The sequence below is a fragment of the Aquarana catesbeiana genome, linkage group LG07 (genome assembly GCF_042186555.1).
Source record: "Aquarana catesbeiana isolate 2022-GZ linkage group LG07, ASM4218655v1, whole genome shotgun sequence".
NCBI lineage: Eukaryota > Metazoa > Chordata > Amphibia > Anura > Ranidae > Aquarana > Aquarana catesbeiana.
Window position 1 is genome coordinate 63,216,250 of NC_133330.1, and position 19,230 is coordinate 63,235,479.

The 19,230-nt window shown below is 41.2% G+C and overlaps 1 protein-coding gene and 1 long non-coding RNA gene across 3 annotated transcripts in view; one reads left to right on the plus strand and one right to left on the minus strand.

Annotated features, from left to right (window-relative positions):
* Positions 1-19,230, plus strand: part of ASB14 (ankyrin repeat and SOCS box containing 14) — a 52,431-nt gene that overhangs the window by 18,355 nt on the left and 14,846 nt on the right. For both annotated transcript variants that reach the window (XM_073592249.1, XM_073592250.1), the window contains exons 4-7: positions 1,148-1,279; positions 2,724-2,882; positions 2,956-3,201; positions 15,781-15,952. In XM_073592249.1, coding sequence (XP_073448350.1) covers positions 1,148-1,279; positions 2,724-2,882; positions 2,956-3,201; positions 15,781-15,952 — 709 coding nt within the window. The remainder of the gene's footprint in view (positions 1-1,147; positions 1,280-2,723; positions 2,883-2,955; positions 3,202-15,780; positions 15,953-19,230) is intronic.
* LOC141103069 (uncharacterized) lies at positions 5,409-14,971 on the minus strand. The gene is made up of 2 exons (XR_012235241.1): positions 14,843-14,971; positions 5,409-5,922 (listed from the first exon to the last, which is right to left on the minus strand). It is a non-coding gene; the product is annotated as an uncharacterized lncRNA (long non-coding RNA).

Sequence of the window (19,230 nt, forward strand, 5' to 3'; positions counted from 1 at the left end):
AATCTGTAACTAGGACAGAGACTGCCATAAAAAGCTGAAAATCGGTTCTAGCCATCTCCTATTCTACACAAAATAAATTTTATTTCTGTCCATGTTGGAGATTTTATCTTACTTCCTGTCTGATGAAAATGTTGTCACCAGCACAGTAAATGAGGTGATATGTCTCTAACAGAGCCCCCGGACATCAGCAAAACAAGGGTTCTAATTCCTACCCACTCCATCCAAAACTAAAATGAAAGTTTGGGCTTGACATACATTTAAATGTAGAACAGCCATTCTTAGTTTAGATTTCATGGAACCCTAGGGTTCCTCAAGAGGTTGCTAGGGGTTCCTTTAGCCTTAAGGTTCCCTGAGTTCCTTGAAGTTAATTGACCTCCCATTTGATGGTTTCTGCATTGTTCCGGGGCAAATGCCGCTTGGTAGAGTCATCGGCATGACATCAATGATTTTTCTAGCTGTCTGTAAGGGTGGTATTCTGACCACTACTGTAAAGTGGACATTCTTCCTACAGGCTTTCAACATAAGGGGCATTTTTCCCACTGACTCCCAATTAATTGGTTTTAGCAGGCGTTTCCCAATACCTAAAAATGTTTGGAAAGGAATGTGAAACTCCTCCTCCTCCTCCTTTACTTCCCTATGTGTTGTTTTTATCAGATCTCATGGCACTTGGTTTTGGGTCATGTGACTTGAATCCACAATGGCAGAATCTTGAGCCAAAGTGATTGAAGTCATGTGAGCTAGACCTGCATATGATAGCTGATAATCAAAAATATGGACCTATTCAGACTGCTACCCTGCCTTCCTAATTTCCTAATTTCAAGTCCTTGAATGTGGTAGCTGGATTTGTTTTCTTTTATTTAAGCATTTCTTTCCTCTTTTTTCACCTGGTAGTCTTGTGAATAAAACAATTCTTTTTCTAGGATGGCTATGCTCACTCACTCCACTGTATCTAGAGGGAGCCATGGTTGTCACACAAGCTGGATTACAAACAATGGCTTTCCCTTTTCATCTCCATTACATGGGGGGGATTAGTAGTTTACAGAAGGATCACTTTAATGTACAATATATTTTATTTATTTTTTTTATTTTAATACAATTTTGTACATTGCATTCGAACTGCTAACCCTATGTACTGTATGTCTTACAGGTGATGAGAAGACTTTAACAAAACTGAGTGACCACCACTCTGCCTTCCAGGAGACAGATGATCGAGGATGGACTCCACTTCATGAGGCTGCAGCTCAGAAAGATAAAACTATTTTAGAAAAAACATTTAAATGTTAGTTTTTCTTTTTTTTTTCTTTTTTTTATTGTTTATACAGAATATGAAGATACACACAAAACAAGAACCTTAAAGATTCAATCCATCTAAATAAAATTTCAGTGACCATTGACTCACCAAATGCATTTTTATATCTCTTGGGGAAACCAGTGGCCAAATCTGCCTAACGGCCTTCTGTGCTCTGAAATGTTGCTTTCCTTCCTACTGGAGGAGTCTCACTCTTCTTGCTACATTTTTTTGCAGAATAAATTATGGGTGAGACCACGTGCTATGGCTGCAGCAGAAAGGCAGTGTTTGGAAATCAGGTACAAAAGTTTACTGTTGCAGTCCCCAAGAGATAATGTTGGTTAGTGATTCAATCCACTTTATCCACCAACAACTGAAGAACGTGGATTTAAAGTATACAATGAGCCTAGATGTCTCTTATTTGGTACCTGTGACCTTGATACACTATATTGTCAAAAGTATTGGTACGTCTGCCTTTACACGCACATGAATTTTAATGGCATCTTACTCTGTAGGGTTCAATATTGAGTTGTCCCACCCTTTGCAGCTCTAACAGCTTCAACTCTTCTGGGAAGGCTGTCCACAAGGTTTAGGAGTGTATATGGGAATGTTTAACCATTCTTCCAGAAGCGCATTTGTGAGGTCAGGCACTGATGTTGGACGAGAAGGCCTGGCTCACAGTCTCCACTCTAATTCATTCCAAAGGTGTTTTATTGAGTTGAGGTCAGGACACTGTGCAGGCCAGTCAAGTTCCTCCATCCCAAACTCGCTCATCCATGCCTTTATGGACCTTGCTTTGTGCACTGGTCCAAATCATTTGGTGGAGGGGGGTTATAGTGTGGGGTTGTTTTCAGGGGTCAGGGGTTGGGCTTGGCCCCTTAGTTCCAGTGAAGGGAACTCTTAAGGCATCAACATACCAAGACATTTTGGACAATTTCATGCTCCCAACTTTGTGGGAACTGTTTGGGGATGACCCCTTCCTGTTCCAACATGACTGCGCACCAGAACACAAAGCAAGGTCCATAAAGACATGGATGAGCAAGTTTGGGATGGAGGAACTTGACTGGCCTGTGCATGTAAAGGCAGGCATCTCAATACATTTGACAATATAGTGTAGGTTTGGGTGTATTAGTTATCAAGAATGGCCTAGGATTTCCCCTAGGATTCTTTACTAGAATAACAGCATTGACAATGTTGGGATTGTTTATGCATTCCTCTAATGTTCTCCTTACCATTGTACAGCAGCACAAATATCTGACTGATCATTATGTTAGTGGTTTGGCTATTCTTGGCATTTTAGTATTGTTTAAAAGTAACATTATATAAGCTGTAATTCCCCTTTAAGAATGTAATTTGAACTGTTAGTCCTTGTATTTTGGTAAACTGATTTAGGACTGAATCAGGACAACAAATGACATTATATTTTTTTTTTCAGCTTCTAGTTATGATACTTGGGATCAGGAAACCTTAAAAGGTGAAACCCCACTGTTCCTGGCTGTAGACAACTGTAGACTAGACAACGTCACCTTCCTGCTATCCAATGGCTGTGACCCTGATGCTAAAAACGATATGGAGGATTCACCCCTTGTTATAGGTAATAAAAGTATTTAATATTATATACTTAGTGGTATTTATTTATTTTTTAAACTGCTTCTTGTTTTTTTCAGCGATACGTCATGGGTCCTATGATATTGCATCTTTGTTGCTGCGACACAATGCGAGCATAAACTTACCATGTGCTGATAACAGAACGGCTCTCCATGAGGCTGCAAAACTGGGCCGCAAGGACATCACGCGGCTTTTGCTCCAGTCTGGAGCTGAACCTGACTGGGCCAGTAACTTTGGGCTTACACCACTGGCCTTGGCTGCACAGCATGGACACACAGATGTTATGGAACTCCTCATTCAGAAAGGTAAGAAGGCTTCTCCATCACACCATTCACAAACATGTATTGGTCAGATGTTTAAACAAATAACCAGAACCAGGGGTGCGGGTTACTAATTAGACATTTAATGTATAATCACTGTCACAGTAGGAATGTTGTGGAAGCATGTCCTGTTCAATACATACTCTACATTGGAAGACTTCTGGTGTTATCCACTGCACCAGAATGTAGACTGGAGTATGTGGGAGTGATGAAACCTATTTTGCATCACTACTAAAAGCTGGTTCATATATGAAGGGTGGGGACACTACTTTCTGGCTTAAAAGCATTATCTGGGTGTCTGTATACCATTCAGAATGGGGACTTCTTTAGCTTATTGCGTAAGGCTTCATTGTCTATATCAGTGGTTCTCAACCTTAGGGAGTCCAGGGCCTGGTAAATTCTTCCAAAGTTGTCTATTCCCCAACATGGCCCCGATTGACAGGTAGATTACAACTGACCTGTTTCTGACCCCATTCTAAACCTTTCGTGCTCTGTGTAGTTGTACCTCTCAGAAACCCATCAAATGCTTCTTAAATGTTTCCCCAAAAATAAAGGTGAAATCTGATTGGATCCTATTGGTTACAACTCCAGTTCTCTGCAAATTTGCAATTTTAATTTTTTAATGTAATGTCCCTGGAGCAGTCATTTTTACTGGCCCCCCAGACATAGGCAAATCCACAAGACTCCCTCCAACCAGCACTGGTTGCTGTTTTGTACTAGTAGGGAAGATGGAGCCTGGTGTTCTTCATTGATGGGACTATCACACATTCAGGGCAGCCAGAACTGGCAAGACAGACCCCTCATCTCTACCCCCACTCCAGGAGCAAGCGGAAATGCAACCCATTGCACTCTTTAAGAGCCATGGTCAACAGCCGCTACATTTTAGCTGTCAGGGCAGACAGGAAGCCAGGAACTGGCAGGAGGAAAGCTGCAGCCCGATACTGGGACACTGCTCGGTGGTTGAGAACCACTGGTCTATTCTCTTAAACTAGTCATACACCAGTAAAATTTTGTTTGAACTTACATACAGAAATTCTGAAAATATAGTTTGTCAGAGCATTTGATCTTGCCATTATTGGATTAACTAATTTAATTTGAAATCCCCTAAAATGTCATCAATACCTGCTGCTTGAACAGAATCCCACATGTATTAAACATGTTTATTTGCCTAGAACACGTCCATTACAATATGTACTACTTTTCCCAAACGAAAACATTTACAGTTACCATCTGGTTTTGGCCATCGTGCTGCAGCTCAGTTTCAGGGTCTTGGCAATCTTCTTATAGCCTAGGCCATCTTTATGTAGAGCAACAATTCTTTTTTTCAGATCCTCAGATAGTTCTTTGCCATGAGGTGTTGTGTTGAACTTCCAGTGACCAGTATGAGAGAGTGAGAGCGATACCATAAAATTTAACACACCTGCTCCCCATTCACACCTGAGACCTTGTAACACTAACGAGTCACATGACACCGGGGATGGAAAATGGCTAATTGGACCCAATTTGGACATTTTTACTTAGGGGTGTACTCACTTTTGTTGCCAACAGTTTAGACATTAATGGCTGTGTGTTGAGTTATTTTGAGGGGACAGCAAATTTACACTGTTAAACAAGCTGTACACTCACTACTTTACATTGTAGCAAAGTGTTATTTCTTCAGTGTTGTCACATGAAAAGATAGAATAAAATATTTACAAAAATGTGAGGAGTGTACTCACTTTTGTGAGATACTGTACCTGTAGGTACAAGACATATCTCCTAAATGTGCACTGTTATGAGATATTCGCTGTTTATCCAGTTGGTGACATCACCGGGGCATGTGCTCTGATTGGCCAACATACTCAATGCTGTCCCTTCAGAGCTCTGTGCCATGGCCGGAGCCCATGAACCTGCAAGGAAGACCAGGTGAAAATGGAAGCACTGTTAGTGGTGGTAAAATTACCTTGCAGAGAGATTTTGTTTTTTGTTTTTTTTTGTTAAAGTTTACTACTGCTTTAAAATGGGTTGTATCTCACGGTCAGCTTGGTATCACTGTTTTTCCCACGTCTATCTGTATGAAATTTACTTAAATAAAGAATATAAAAAAAAAAAAAAAAAAAAAAGATTAGTACTGTTATGACAAATTTCTGATTAGGACTCTAAAACAAAGTTAATACTGCAGCTGCAGGAACAGATTCATAGGACTCAATCACTGTGCTTAAAATGTCCGTTCAGTGGCAAAATTTATTATTACATGTTATTTTATACATAGATAAGAAAGGGGTGGTGTGAGATGTTATTAAAAACTAACAAATAGAAATATGTTATTAAAAGCTAACAAATAGAAATATATTATTAAAAGCTAGAGAATAGAGCAATTGCAAAAATAAAACATTGAGAAGGGAGGGGGGAGTAGAGAGCGTTTAGTAGGAGATGTGACTGTGTGTTAGGTGAAGGTTACAGAACATATTTCAACAGTGAGAACAAAATGGAGTCTCTTGTGCTTAAATGAACAGTACAGTGAGTGTCCATGTCATTTCCCTCCTTTTGTTTATTTGATACCATTCTTCTCCACGTTACATTCAGCCGATTGCTGGTAACTCCTGTTACATTGGCGCAGAGAGACGGCGTCCTGTTCAGCTCTCTCCTAGCTTTTTCACAATAATGGGTTCATCATGGCTAGTGGTACATTTGTTGGTACAGCGGGTAGTCACACAGAGGCATAGCCTGATGAGGAAGTAAATAACAAATATGAGAAATAGGAACATCACAATGTAAGCGCCTAGTTTCTGTAACTATGTTGCTATGCCATATAAAAAATCACCAAAACCTCCTAAACAGTAAAAGGGGTTCCATCCATCTTTAGCAATATCTCTGGCCTTATTCTGTAGTTCTCTTATCTTACCAAGATGCCTTTTAATAATGTCCTCATTATCCTCATTATCAGAAATGTATATACAACAGTCAGTGTGAAAAACCTTACACATCCCACCTTGAGCTACAGTGAGATAATTTAGCTTTAATCTGTGCTCTAATACTACTTTTTTAAGCTGAGCCATTTCTTCATTTAATAAACCTATATCAGTGGTAGTAAGGTTAATAATCTCATCTACAATTCTAGTGTAATTATTTAGTCTTTTCAATGCTTCAATTCCCCATCCTGTCCAGGAAGGGAACTATGATCATGCAATGTCACCTTCAGTGAACAGCTCTCTTTTGAAAGCAGGTGCTCATTTCCCAATATAACATGTACCTGTAACATTAGTAGGAAGCCAGGCGTAAGCTTTATTTCCACATATATAATATAACCCTCTACGTATGAATGGTATGCCTGCTCCTCAAAAACTGGAAGCAATAACATGGAATCTCAGGTAACCAATATTTTCATATATTGGGAACTGTGAGCAATTTGTACTATAATGGGTTCTATTTAGTTCTGCATCTGGGATATAATAATATTGACCATAGATTCCTCCATAAACTGTAATTTTTGCTCCGGTGCAATCTGAATTGCCCAACCGTGTACATTTAGTGTTAAACGGGCATGTAATGTTTAAACAAATCTGTGGAGTGTTTATCTGTTTGAAACCATCAAAGTTACTGATCTGTGCTCATTACCTGTGGAGAGCCATTTATTCTGGTCCAGTTTAGATCAGTGAATTTGAGAGGCATTGCTATCATGGGTATTGTTCCTGTTTGGGGATGTAACTGAGAACACACCCAGCAGTTACTAGCGTTGCTATGGGTTGCATACAATTTTAACATTTGGATGAAAGGGTTATTTTTCCATGTCTCAGTTCTCACAGTTCTCACGGTTGTCAAAAGCACCAAATGTGGTCCATCAAATTTTGGTTCTAGTGGCTTTCTGACGTGTCGCTTGATCACTACCCAGTCACTTGGTTGGATTCTGTGAATACCTGAAACAGAATCTGGGTCGGGGATAGATTTATAAACACCTTCATGTATTTTATTCAATGTTCTTTGCAAAATCTGAACATATTCTAACAGACTAGAGTGAGAAGCCTGTAACTGTTGGGGAAAATATAGCCCTTTTTTGGGTGGCCCTCCAAATAAAATCTCATAGGGGGACAGCCCATGTGGTTGTTTAGGGGTAGTTCGTACAGAATATAGGGCTAATGGCAAAGCTTCCACCCATCCTTTTCCTGTATCTGCTTTAATTTTTGCACATCTGTTTTTCAAAATTCCATTAAGTCTCAACTTTACCACTACTTTGTGGATGATAAGGTGTATGGAAAGCTTGCTGTTTGTGAAGGGCTTCCATTACCTCTTTCATTACTTCCCCAGTAAAATGGGTTTCTCTGTCACTCTCAATAGTTTCAGGAACTCCATATCTACAAACGATTTCATTCAAAATTTTCTTTGCTGTTGTTTTTGCATTTGCTTTAGCTACTGGCCAGCTCTCGGGCCAATGTGAGAACATATCAATATACACTAAAGCAAACTCATAGGTGCCTATTCTGGGCATCTGAATGTAGTCTATTTGAATTCTTTGGAAAGGCAAATCTGGCTTAAGAGAATGCTTTTGGGGAACATGGACAGGCCTCCCTGCATTGTACAGAGCACAAGTGAGACATGAAGCACAAAACCTGGCTGCAAATGCACTAAATCCAGGTGCTATCCATTAGCAGTCGGTAAGTGCCACCATCGCGCCCTTAGCAAGATGACTGACGCCATGTGCCAGTTGTGCTAAAACTGGGTACAAACTCCTGGGTAGACACCACCTGTTTTTAAAGCTCCACAGGCCCTGCTGATTTTGGGTAGCATTACATTTGATCCACTTATCCTTCTCTTCATCAGGGGCCTGGTTCTGCAACTGAATTAGAGTTTCTACATCCCACTGCTCTTGATGAGGGGAATCTATCCCCGCTACCTGGGCGACCCCTACAGTGGGTGTGACTCCAAATGCCATAAGGGCAGCATCCTTTGCCGCTTGGTCCGCTAAAGCTTTTCCTCTGGCTGTCATGTCATTTCCCCTCGCATGCCCTTTTACTTTCAAGATGGCAACTTCTGCTGGATTCTGAAAGGCCTCAAATAACCGCTCTATGAGTTTTGCATGTCTCACTGGCTTCCCTGCACTAGTCAGAAAGTTCTGTGCTTTCCAGGTAGGCCCAAAATCGTGGGCTATTCCAAACGCATAGCTGCTGTCAGTGTAAATGTTTCTCCTTTGATTCTTTAGATGACATGCTTTGACTACAGCACACAACTCCGCTTCCTGTGCTGACATCTGGGGTGTCAATGCTTCCTGATGTAAAATGGTGTCTGTAGTGGTTACAGCAAACCCTGTGTGTGGCTGACCATCATCAGTGTAAAATCTGGAACCATCTACGAATACCATTTTACATCAGGAAGCATTGACATGTCCATGTCAGTACCATGTTAGGTTATTACCACGGGTACCACGGTTAGTACAGCATGGAGTGGTCACCTGTAGGCTTCAATGGCCCATCCGTTGTCAGCACTTTCTCCCCCCTGCAGCTGTGCTGACTAACACAATGTAGCTGAATCGCATGACCAGACCAGAGTGCCCTGAAAATGGTTAAATAGATAGATAGATATATATCTATCTATCTATCTATCTATCTTTCTCACACACATTAGTCAGCATAGGTGTTATGAAGGGGACAGTTTTTTTTTTTTTTTTTTTCTTTTTTTTTTTTTTCCCTCTCCCCCTCCCACCCCTGTGCAATGCCCATGGTCTTATTTAGTGGGTAGTTACATCCTGATTTTTTCTGCATAACTCCATGTTTTTTTAAACTCCTTCCAACATTTCCAATTGTCTACTTCTCTCTTTTCCTCTTTGTACAAAGAATACTGCTCCATGGTGTGGGTCTCCTCCACGGCATTTATCCAGTCCCACACCTCTGGACTTTCTTTTCCCCACCAATTTTTGGGGATTAATCTTTTTGCTGCATTCAATAGATGTGGAACCAGAGATGTTTTATATTGTTTCACACTTCCTTCTATGCCGTGGAAGAGAACCACCCACGGATCCTCCTTCACCTCTATTTTTGTAATCTCCTTTATCAAACTCAGGATTTTTTTCCAATATTTCCTAATTACCGGGCAATTCCACCATAAGTGAGCCATAGTGCCCATCTCTCTACATCCCCGCCAGCACTCTGCCGATTTCCCCTGTTGGAATTTACTCATCCTATCTGGCGTTGCGTACCACCTTGCCATACATTTATAATTCATCTCGGCCGTTTTTGTATCTGCCGCTGAGCTATGGGCCAGACGAAGCATTTTATTAATCGTGCTCGTGTCTTTTTGTGTTCCCAACTCCTTTTCCCAATTTCTGATGAATGTGGGTACCTCTGCTTCTTCTACTTTTAATAGTAGTTTATATAGCTTAGATATTGTGTTTTTTGTCTTTTCCGAGCAACATAATTTTTCTAGTTCTGTCAAGTTTTCTCCAGATCTTATTGGTTGAGGTAAATTTTTCACGAAGCGATCTAATTGCATGTACCTCCATTCATCTATCACCCATGTGTCAGTGTTTTCTTTCAATTCAGTTATTGTGACTATTTTCCCTTTTTTAAGTATTTCTCTAAGCTGTACTTTATCTTTTTTTATCCAGTTCCCCCCTATATCTCTTTTCCCTGGTGCAAAATATTCATTCTCCTTTAATTCCATCAGAGGAGAATTAAAAGTCTTATCTAACTGTTTATATGCTACCTCCCATGTTTTTAATGCTATTTTTGTCAAACCGTGTGTTTCCTCATCTACCGTTCTGTGACTCGGAGGGTTCCAAATTATAGATCCTAAGCGTGTTTTACTATAGTGATTCTCTATATTCACCCATCTTTTTTCTTGGTTATCCCTAGCCCATTCTATTGCTCTTGACATAATTATTGCTTTGTAATATTTTAGGATATCTGGGACCGCGAGGCCTCCTTTGGCTCTATCTTGTTTTAGTGTCTTGAGAGATATTCTTGATCTTTTGTTCTTCCATATTATGTTAGAGATTATTGATTTCAGTTTTCTAATATATTCCTGTGGGAGTCTAATAGGCAACATTTGGAATTTATACGTGATCTTAGGTAAGAGGACCATCTTTATGGCGTTAATACGCCCCATCCATGAAAGAGGTTTTATCTGAAGTTTTTTCCCTTCCTTCCTTATTTCCTCTAAGAGATGGATATAGTTTTTTCTATATAACTTTTCCGGGGAGTTCGAGAGTATTATTCCAAGATATTTAATCTCTTTTTTCCAACAAAATTGGAAATCTCTCTTCAGTTTTTCCTCCTCTATTTTACTCACTTTTATCTTCAAAATTTCTGATTTCCCCATATTGATCTTAAAGTTTGTTATTTCTCCATATTGTTTTAATATTTTGACCAATCTTGGTAGTGTATTTCCGGGGTTACTTATATAGAAGAGCATGTCGTCCGCATAAGCGGCCAGTTTGTGCTCCTCTTTTCCCACCTTGAATCCTTCAATATCAGGGTTGTTTCTAATTGTTGACAGGAGGGGTTCTAGGGCCAGCACGAAGAGAAGGGGGGACAGGGGACATCCCTGTCTTGTCCCTCTCTTCATCTCGAAAGGTGATGACAGGGTTCCATTGATCTTAATGGCCGCCTTAGGTTTCCTATAGAGTGCTTTAATCCATCCTATCATCTTGGGGCCGATTCCAATTATTTCTAGGGTTCTAAACAGGAACTCCCAGGCCACCCTGTCAAACGCCTTTTCGGCATCACTTGACAAGAGCAGACCTGGGAGTCCCTCCTCCCTTCTCTTCTGGAGCAACAGTAGGGTTCTCACCCCATTGTCTCTTCCTTCCCTTCCCGCTATGAAGCCTACTTGGTCCGGATGAATCACCCCATTCATCAGTTCTTTTATCCTTGTGGCCAATACTTTTGAGTATATTTTTGTATCTACATTTATCAGTGATATCGGTCTGTAACTCGCGCATAAAGTTGCGTCTTTGGCCTCTTTGGGGATTACGGTGAATGTAGCGAAAAGCGCCTCATTACTTAATTCATATTCACTTCCCACCCCGTTCATGTACTTACACATTTTCGGAACTAGTATGTCTTTAAATTTCTTGTAGTAATATGTGGTGAACCCATCCGGACCCGGACTTTTCCCCTGTGTACTATCTGCTATTGCTCTATATATCTCCTCCTCTGTAATTGGTTTCTCCAAAGCCTCTCTAGAATTTTTTGTAATTTTGGTTAATTTGGCCCTTTTTAAGAATTCCTCTATCTTCCTGTTTTTACTTTCCTCGTTTATCTGGTCTCTATTTATCTCCTCCGTATATAGTTCACTATAGTAGTTTTTAAATACTTCCCCAATCTCTTTGGTTTCATACACCATCTTCCCATGTTTATCCTGTATCTTTCCTATAAAGTTAAGGGCTTTTTTTTTCCTGAGCATTCTGGCTAAATGCTTTCCCGCCTTATTTCCGTACAGATATCTTTCTTTAGCTATTTGGTTAAATTTTTCCTTTGTTTCTTGTTCCATCAGCTTTTTTAATTCATCCCGTTTATTTATCAGTGCGAGGTATGTTGTTTGGTGGTGTCCTCTGTGTTTTTTATGTTCTTGTTCTAAGTTAAAAATTTCTTTTATAACATTTCCCATCCTATTTTTCCTTTCCCTCTTTCTCCTTACTCCCTCTTTTATTATTATTCCCCTTATGTAGGCTTTATGTGCTTCCCAAATCACCGATCCCGATGTATCTCCTGTTTCATTTGTTTCAAAATAGTATTTTAGCTCTCTCTCTATTTTTTTGGAGATTTCTTCGTTTTGCAATAGGTCTTCGTTTAATCTCCACAGTGATTGCCTCCCTTGTGCCCTATTAATCTGCATCTCCATCTCAATAGGGGCATGGTCTGATATTGTGATTATTCCTATTTTCGAGCCTACTATCCTATCTAAAAGTCTATGGTCTACTAATATGTAGTCAATCCTAGAGTACGTCCGGTGCACAGGGGAGTAGAACGTATAATCTCGTATTTTACCATTCATAACCCTCCAGATGTCTACCAATTGATTTTTATGTAGTTCCTGTTTTATCTTCCTCATCTGTCCTTTATTCGTCCCCTGTGCCCCGGACGTACTATCGATCTCTGGTTCTAAACACAAGTTAAGGTCCCCCATTACTATGAGTTCTCCCTTCCTGAAGTCCATTAGTTTCTCTAATGTGCCCTTCAGAAACCTTACTGGGTTTTTATTAGGGGCACATATGTTGGCAAGGGTACATTCCATTCCTCCGAGTATTCCTCTGATGAATAGAAATCTCCCTCCTGGGTCCTGCATCATACCTCCTAGTTTAAACTGTACCCCTTTAGCCAATCCTATTGCCACTCCCCTTGCTCTTTTCGATATTGCATCTCCATAGAACCAATTCGGGAATTCTTTTGATCTTAATCTAATCTTTGATTCATGCGTTAAATGGGTCTCCTGCAGGGACACCACCCCTGCTCCATAGGTTTGTAGTTCCCTCAAGATTTTATGCCTTTTTAGATTTGAGTTTAACCCTTTTACATTATAGGACAGAAATTTTAGTGTTGTCATTTTTCTGAGTTTGCTATCTTTTGTACCTCTAACCTACCTTGAGCTACCCCTTTTTCTATCGGGGCATGTGCACAATGTACCCCCCCTACTACCCGTTCCCCTTCCTCTCCCCCCCTCCCCCCATCCATCCTCCCCCCTCCCTGAGACACCCCTCCCTCTGTCACGACATATGCATCATGTACCCCCCTCCTCCCCACCCCCCCCCTCCCCCCCCCATCCATCTCCCCCCCTCCTGGCCCCCTGTGGGCCCCTCGTTTGTTCGGCGCCCCAAACATCAGGGCGACCAACAAACCTATTTATCCCAAGGTATGGGACCCAGTGTACCCTCTCACCCCTTCCTTAGATTGAAAATTTGAGGGGGTGTTGACCTGCTATCTTCTGTTTTACGTGATCTGTGTGCTCTTCCCCCCTAATCCCCCCCCATCCAGCCCGGTATATCTGGTATTTGCAAGTCTAGTTTTCCACAGAACCCTTCCAGATCTTCAGGAAAGCGCAATCTCGCTGATCTCCCCTCTTTGTATCCTATCAGGCAGGCTGGGAACCCCCAGCTATATCTGATGTTCTGTTGCCTCATCTTTTCTAAGAGGGGTTTAAGGTGTCTTCTTCTTGTTAAGGTTTCTTGAGATAGATCGGCGTACACCTGTATCTCCGTACCCTCATATACCAGGGGTGATTTTCTCCTTAACTTTCCCCAGATCTCCGACTTATCTTCATAAAATCTAAATCTAATAATAATGTCCCGTGGTCTTTCTTCTGAGTTTCTCCGGTGTCCGACTCTATGTATTCTTTCTATCCTTAAGGGTTCTTCATCCTTTTTATCTATAAGGGGGCCTAATACTATTGAGGACATTTTCCTTAGATCTTCTCCCTCTTTTTCTGGGACTGATCGTAGCCTTATATTCTGTCTTCTGTTTCTATTTTCCTGATCTTCCATTTTATAAAGGATTTCCTTCTGTATTTGTTTTGCTGTTTTCATTTGCTGTTTAAGGGTTTCCAATTCTTTCTTTTGATTCTCTACCGTTTTTTTCTGTTTCCTCTACCCTGTCCAAGAGGCTTCCCAGATCTCCTCTCATCATGCTGATGTCTGCTTTAATCGACTTTTCTAGCCTCAATAGCATCTCGTTCATCTCTCCCTTTGTGGGGGGGAGAGACTCGGGTGGTCTCCCCTCTATCCTACTACTCTCCAGCTCCCCTTCTGATGTAAACTCTTCCCTGGAGTGTTCTGGGGTCTCCCCCACCTTCCCATCCGTCCCTTTTTTATTTTCCACCTTCGCTCTCCCCTGCTTCTCCGCTTCTAGATTTCTTGGGCTAGCTCCTTGTGTCATATACTGCTTCAGTGTACTAGTCCCTAGTTTATCTTTTGGGGATTTAAGTGCACCTCCTCTTGTCGCTTTATTTGTGCTTTTGCTCATTTTTGCCTTCTTTATCACTCTTATTCGTTTACCCAGTCTTGTTTCCTTGCTCCCCCTTTTTTAGTGGGGAGCAATATATCTGAATGTATAGAGGGGCCGCGAGCAATTTATGAGGGTGGGCAGTAAGGATGGTGGTTGTGAGCGTTGCTCCAGGTTGCCCCTATCCGGGGGTACCCGTGTATCAGTCCTGTTTGTGTTTTTATAGTACTCAGGTGTCCCCCAGCTAAATGTGTTTTTTACGTGTTATACTTCTGCTGGTTTCTTAAACTTTGACCGTTTAACCTTTAAATCGGTGTTGTTCTTTCAGGTCTGCCTCCCAAATACTTTATGCTGACAATACAAAGAACTGCTGGGGTTCATATATATTCCTTTTTACACACAGTCCAGCTTTAGGTCCTTACAGATTATAAATCCTCTGATCAGCCACTCTAGATGCAGGGGGAACAGGAGAGGGGGGGGGACAGGAGGGGGGAGACCAAAGGAGGAGGGGGGGGGACGGGAAGCCAAGGCTTGCAACTGTTTTACAAATTACTTTCAGACACAGTCCCTTGACCTTCAGTCACCTTATCAGCTTTTTCAGTAATGTATTTCTCAGTTGTTTCCACTCAGAATTAAAACTTTCTTCATTTCACAGTACACTTGGCTTCTATAGATTTACATGTCATTTATCCACATCCCTCTCATCCATCCAGTCTTACCCTCTCCACTCTTTACGGCTCCGTGTCTCCGGCAGTTTCTTTTTTGCTTCCTCCGGTGTTATGGCTGCAAATCACTGCAAACAATAAATCTTACCAGCCGCCCGGCAGGCCAGGGAGACAGGGGGGGGGGAAAGGAAGGGGGAGGGGGGGGGGGGAACGGGGGACTGAAGCTTGTTGCTGTTTCACAGATCACTCGGTTCTCGTTTTTATCTTACTGCTCCGGTCGCTTCTCTGGAGGTATGATTTTTCATGGAGCTGTCCTTTTTCCTCGCTGACAAGCTGGGGGCTGAAGCTCTCCTCCTGTTGTGTTGTGAACGCCGACGGCTTCACAGAGCATTCCTCGAGGCAGCGTCTTGCTGGTACACTGGGATCCCTCCCTCTGTGACGGACGCTACGTTCTCACGTCCTCACTTCCCACACCCATCTCCCCCATGAAGGGGACAGTTTTAAGGCTAGTTAGGGCTAAGCTGGAATTCCACTTTAAGCTACATATACACATATAGATTTCTTTTGTTCAGCCTGAGGGTTGAACAAAAGAAATCAGACAGATTGCTCCATCTACACTAATTGCACGGATGGATGAATCTCCCGCTGTAGGCACTCGCTGCTTCTAGTATACTCAAACAGTGACTGCATCTGATTGGATACAGGTGCTGTTCAGCTGACAATTTTTGTTGAACCAGGCATTGCAGACAGGGCCATATGTGGATGGCCACTTTTAGTATATTATAACTGTGTAAATTAATTATAGGAGCTGATTGTATTCCTACTGGTGTTAGAAAAAAAATTGTTTTATAACTATACAGGTAAAACGGCCTATTTCCCTCTACCACCTATAGGCATAAGCCTACTGTGGCAAATCCAACCCCAAATGTAGAGTTTATCTGAGACGTACACACACAGATTTTTAATCTCAAGTCTTCTTTAACCCCTAATAGGAGCCAGTGTCATGGCCCAAGCATCTGATTCTGCATCAATCCTATTTGAAGCTGCTGCTGCTGGTAATCCAGATGCTGTGTCACTACTCCTGGAATACGGAGCCGACGCCAATGTACCAAAGCACTCCGGACACTTACCTATACACAGGGCAGCCTACAGAGGACATCTCCTGTGAGTACCAGGACAGAGGTTGACCAAAGGCCCTTAGCCTGACCACCAGTGCCATCAGATCCCAACAGTCTATGCTAGTATCCCAGGTAGTGTTTTAAAGGAAATGGCTTAGGTTTTTTTTGGCACCATCACCTCAACAGACAAGGCTGCTAGGGGCTTCCCAAATCAATGTGTACAATTTTACATAATTTCCTACAATTTTTTTGGAGCCTGGTGCAGATTTCTGTTGACTTCAATAGGACATCCTTTGGAAATTAAAACATTTGGAGGAATAAACAGGCAGGAATAAAGTATTGTATCCCCTAACAACCATTTCAAATTCACTTAATTGAAATCAGACCAATACAATTCTGATTGGTAGCCATGGGTACTTCACCTAATACTTTCCTCCTTACACCATTTAATTGAATGATCCCAATTATCATTGGACTTTGTACTGTAGTATTAACCACTTCAGCCCCGGAAAAATTGGCCCCTGAATGACTAGAGCACTTTTTACAATTTGGCACGCGCTGCTTTAACTGGTAATTGCGCGGTCATGCAATGCTGTACCGAAACAAAATTTGCATCCTTTTTTTTCCCACAAATAGAGCTTTCATTTGATGGTATTTGATTGCTTCCGAGATTTTTATTTTTTGCGTTATAAATGGGAAAAGAACGAAAATTTTGACCAAAAAATGATATTTTCTACTTTTTGTTATAAAAAAATCCAATAAACTCAATTTTAGTCATACATTTAGGCCAAAATGTATTCAGCCACGTCTTTGGTAAAAAAAAATGACAATAAGCGTATATTTATTGGTTTACGCAAAAGTTATAGCGTCTACAAACTAGGGTACATTTTCTGGAATTTACGCAGCTTTTAGTTTGACTGCACATCTTATTTCTTAAGGTGATAAAATGGCAGGGCAGTGCAAATCCCCCCCAAATAACCCCTTTTTTGGAAAGGAAATTGCTGAGGCATATTGAGCCCATTGAATATTTTATTTTTTTGTCATTAAAGTGATTAAAAAATGCCAAAAAAAAAAAAATTACACAAACTTGTCACTAAATGATATATTGCTCACAAATGCTATGGTTATATGTGGAATTACACCCCAAAATACATTCTGCTGCTTCTCCTGAGTATGGAGATACATCATGTGTGAGACTTTTTGGTAGCCTAGCCATGTAGAGGACCCCAAAAACCAAGCACCGCTTTCAGGATTTCTAAGGGCGTAAATTTTTGATTCCATCCTCACTATTACAGTTTCGAAGGCCATAAAATGCCCAGATAGCACAACCCCCCCCACCCCCAAATGACCTCATTTTGGAAAGAATACACTTCAAGCTATTTTCTGAGAGGCATGTTGAGTCCATGGAATATTTTATGTTTTGCCATACGTTTCGGGGAAAATTAATTATTTTTTTAATTTATTTTTTTTTTTTTTACACAAAGTTGTCACTAAATGATATATTGCTCAAACATGCCATGGGCATATGTGAAATTACACCCCAAAATACATTCTGTTGCTTCTCCTGAGTACGGGGATACCACATGTGTGGGACTTTTTGGGAGCCTAACCGCATACAGGACCCCGAAAACCAAGCACCGCCTTCAGGCTTTCTAAGGGCGTACATTTTTTATTTCACTCCTCACTGCCTATCACAGTTTCGGAGGCCATGAAATGCCCAGATAGCACAAAACCCTCTCAAATGACCCTATTTTGGAAAGTAGACACCCCAAGGTATTTGCTAAGAGGCATGGTGAGTATTTGCAGCTCTTTGGGGGGGGAGGGGGGGTTGTGCTATCTGGACATTTCAGGGCCTCAGTAACTGTGATGGGTAGTGGGTGGGTAGTGAGGAGTAAAATCACAATTTTACGCCTTTAGAAAGCTGACAGCAGCTGACGGACGCTACTTCTGTCAGAGGCACCACTGTACCCCGTATTGTCTCCTAATCTACCTTAGAACTATTGTTCGCTGTTGCTAGTGTTTACTTCTAAGGCCATTCCGGTCTATTACCTTGGGAGCTCGGGGCCATCTGGGTGCTTCTGAAACGTCCCATACACACGGTTGCAACGTCTGATTATCTGCTTTACTATTTGCACTACTGCAATAATAAATGTCTATTGTAAGCTACAGATGAACCAGCTCTAGCTCCTGAAGAAGCGCTCTACAACGTGAAACATGTTGAGCACATAGAGAGCATTCAAAGTGGATCACCGTACCTGCAACCTAACCCAACTTTTCTTCCACATTCACAAATCACCATCCTATAGCGAAGGTTTTTTCCTTTTGGTTACTGAATGTTGGACCATGTATACTACTAGAAAGGGTTTTGTATGTTAAAAGAAGGACAGGATCCACTCAATATATGCAATAAGATTGTCACACGTATGCTGTATTGCTTTTAAATTCAATATATCGTTTTGTAAAAAATTTAAACAAAAATCTCAAATTATAATAGTTTTATACTGTTTCATAGTTTGAGTACTTATGTGCCCTTAAAGTCCCACTCTCTTAGCTCCCAATTTCGCATCGTAATTCCACATATGCCCGTGACATGTTTGAGCAATATATCATTTAGTGACAACTTTGTGCAAAAGAAAAAAAGTTTGGCATTTTTCCCAAAACTTATGGCAAAATATAAAATATTCCATGGACTCAACATGCCTATCAGCAAATAGCTTGGGGTGTCTATTTTCCAAAAAGGGATCATTTGGGAGGTTTTTGAACTGTCCTGGCATTTTATGCACAATATTAGAAGCTTATGTCACACATCACCCACTCTTCTAACCACTTGAAGACAAAGCCCTTTCTGACACTTTTTGTTTATATAAAAAATTAATTTTCTTTTTTGCTCGAAAATTACTTTGAACCCCCAAACATTATATATTTTTTTAAAGCAAAGGTCCTACAGACAGCTTCATCATTTTTTTGCACAACACGGCCGCACAATTAGGGATGCATCCTCGCTTACTCCCATTGAGCGCCTCTTTGTGGCTGATGAACCTATACCCCCTATACCTCCAATTCGCATCAGTGTGAATCCAGCCTAAAGCGGTAGTAAACCGTTGGATGATTTATTAGTTTTTTTCTGACCTGATAGGTAATGTCATAATGTGCTAGTATGCGTCGCATATTAGTAGCTTATGTGAAACTTACCTGAAAATGAAGCATTCCAGCAATGCACTGTCACCGCTGGACGCCGCTTCCATCTTCACCCGGTCTTCCTTGCAGGTCCACGGACTCCGGCTTTGTGACTGGCCGGAGCCGCGATGATGTCACTCCCGCGCA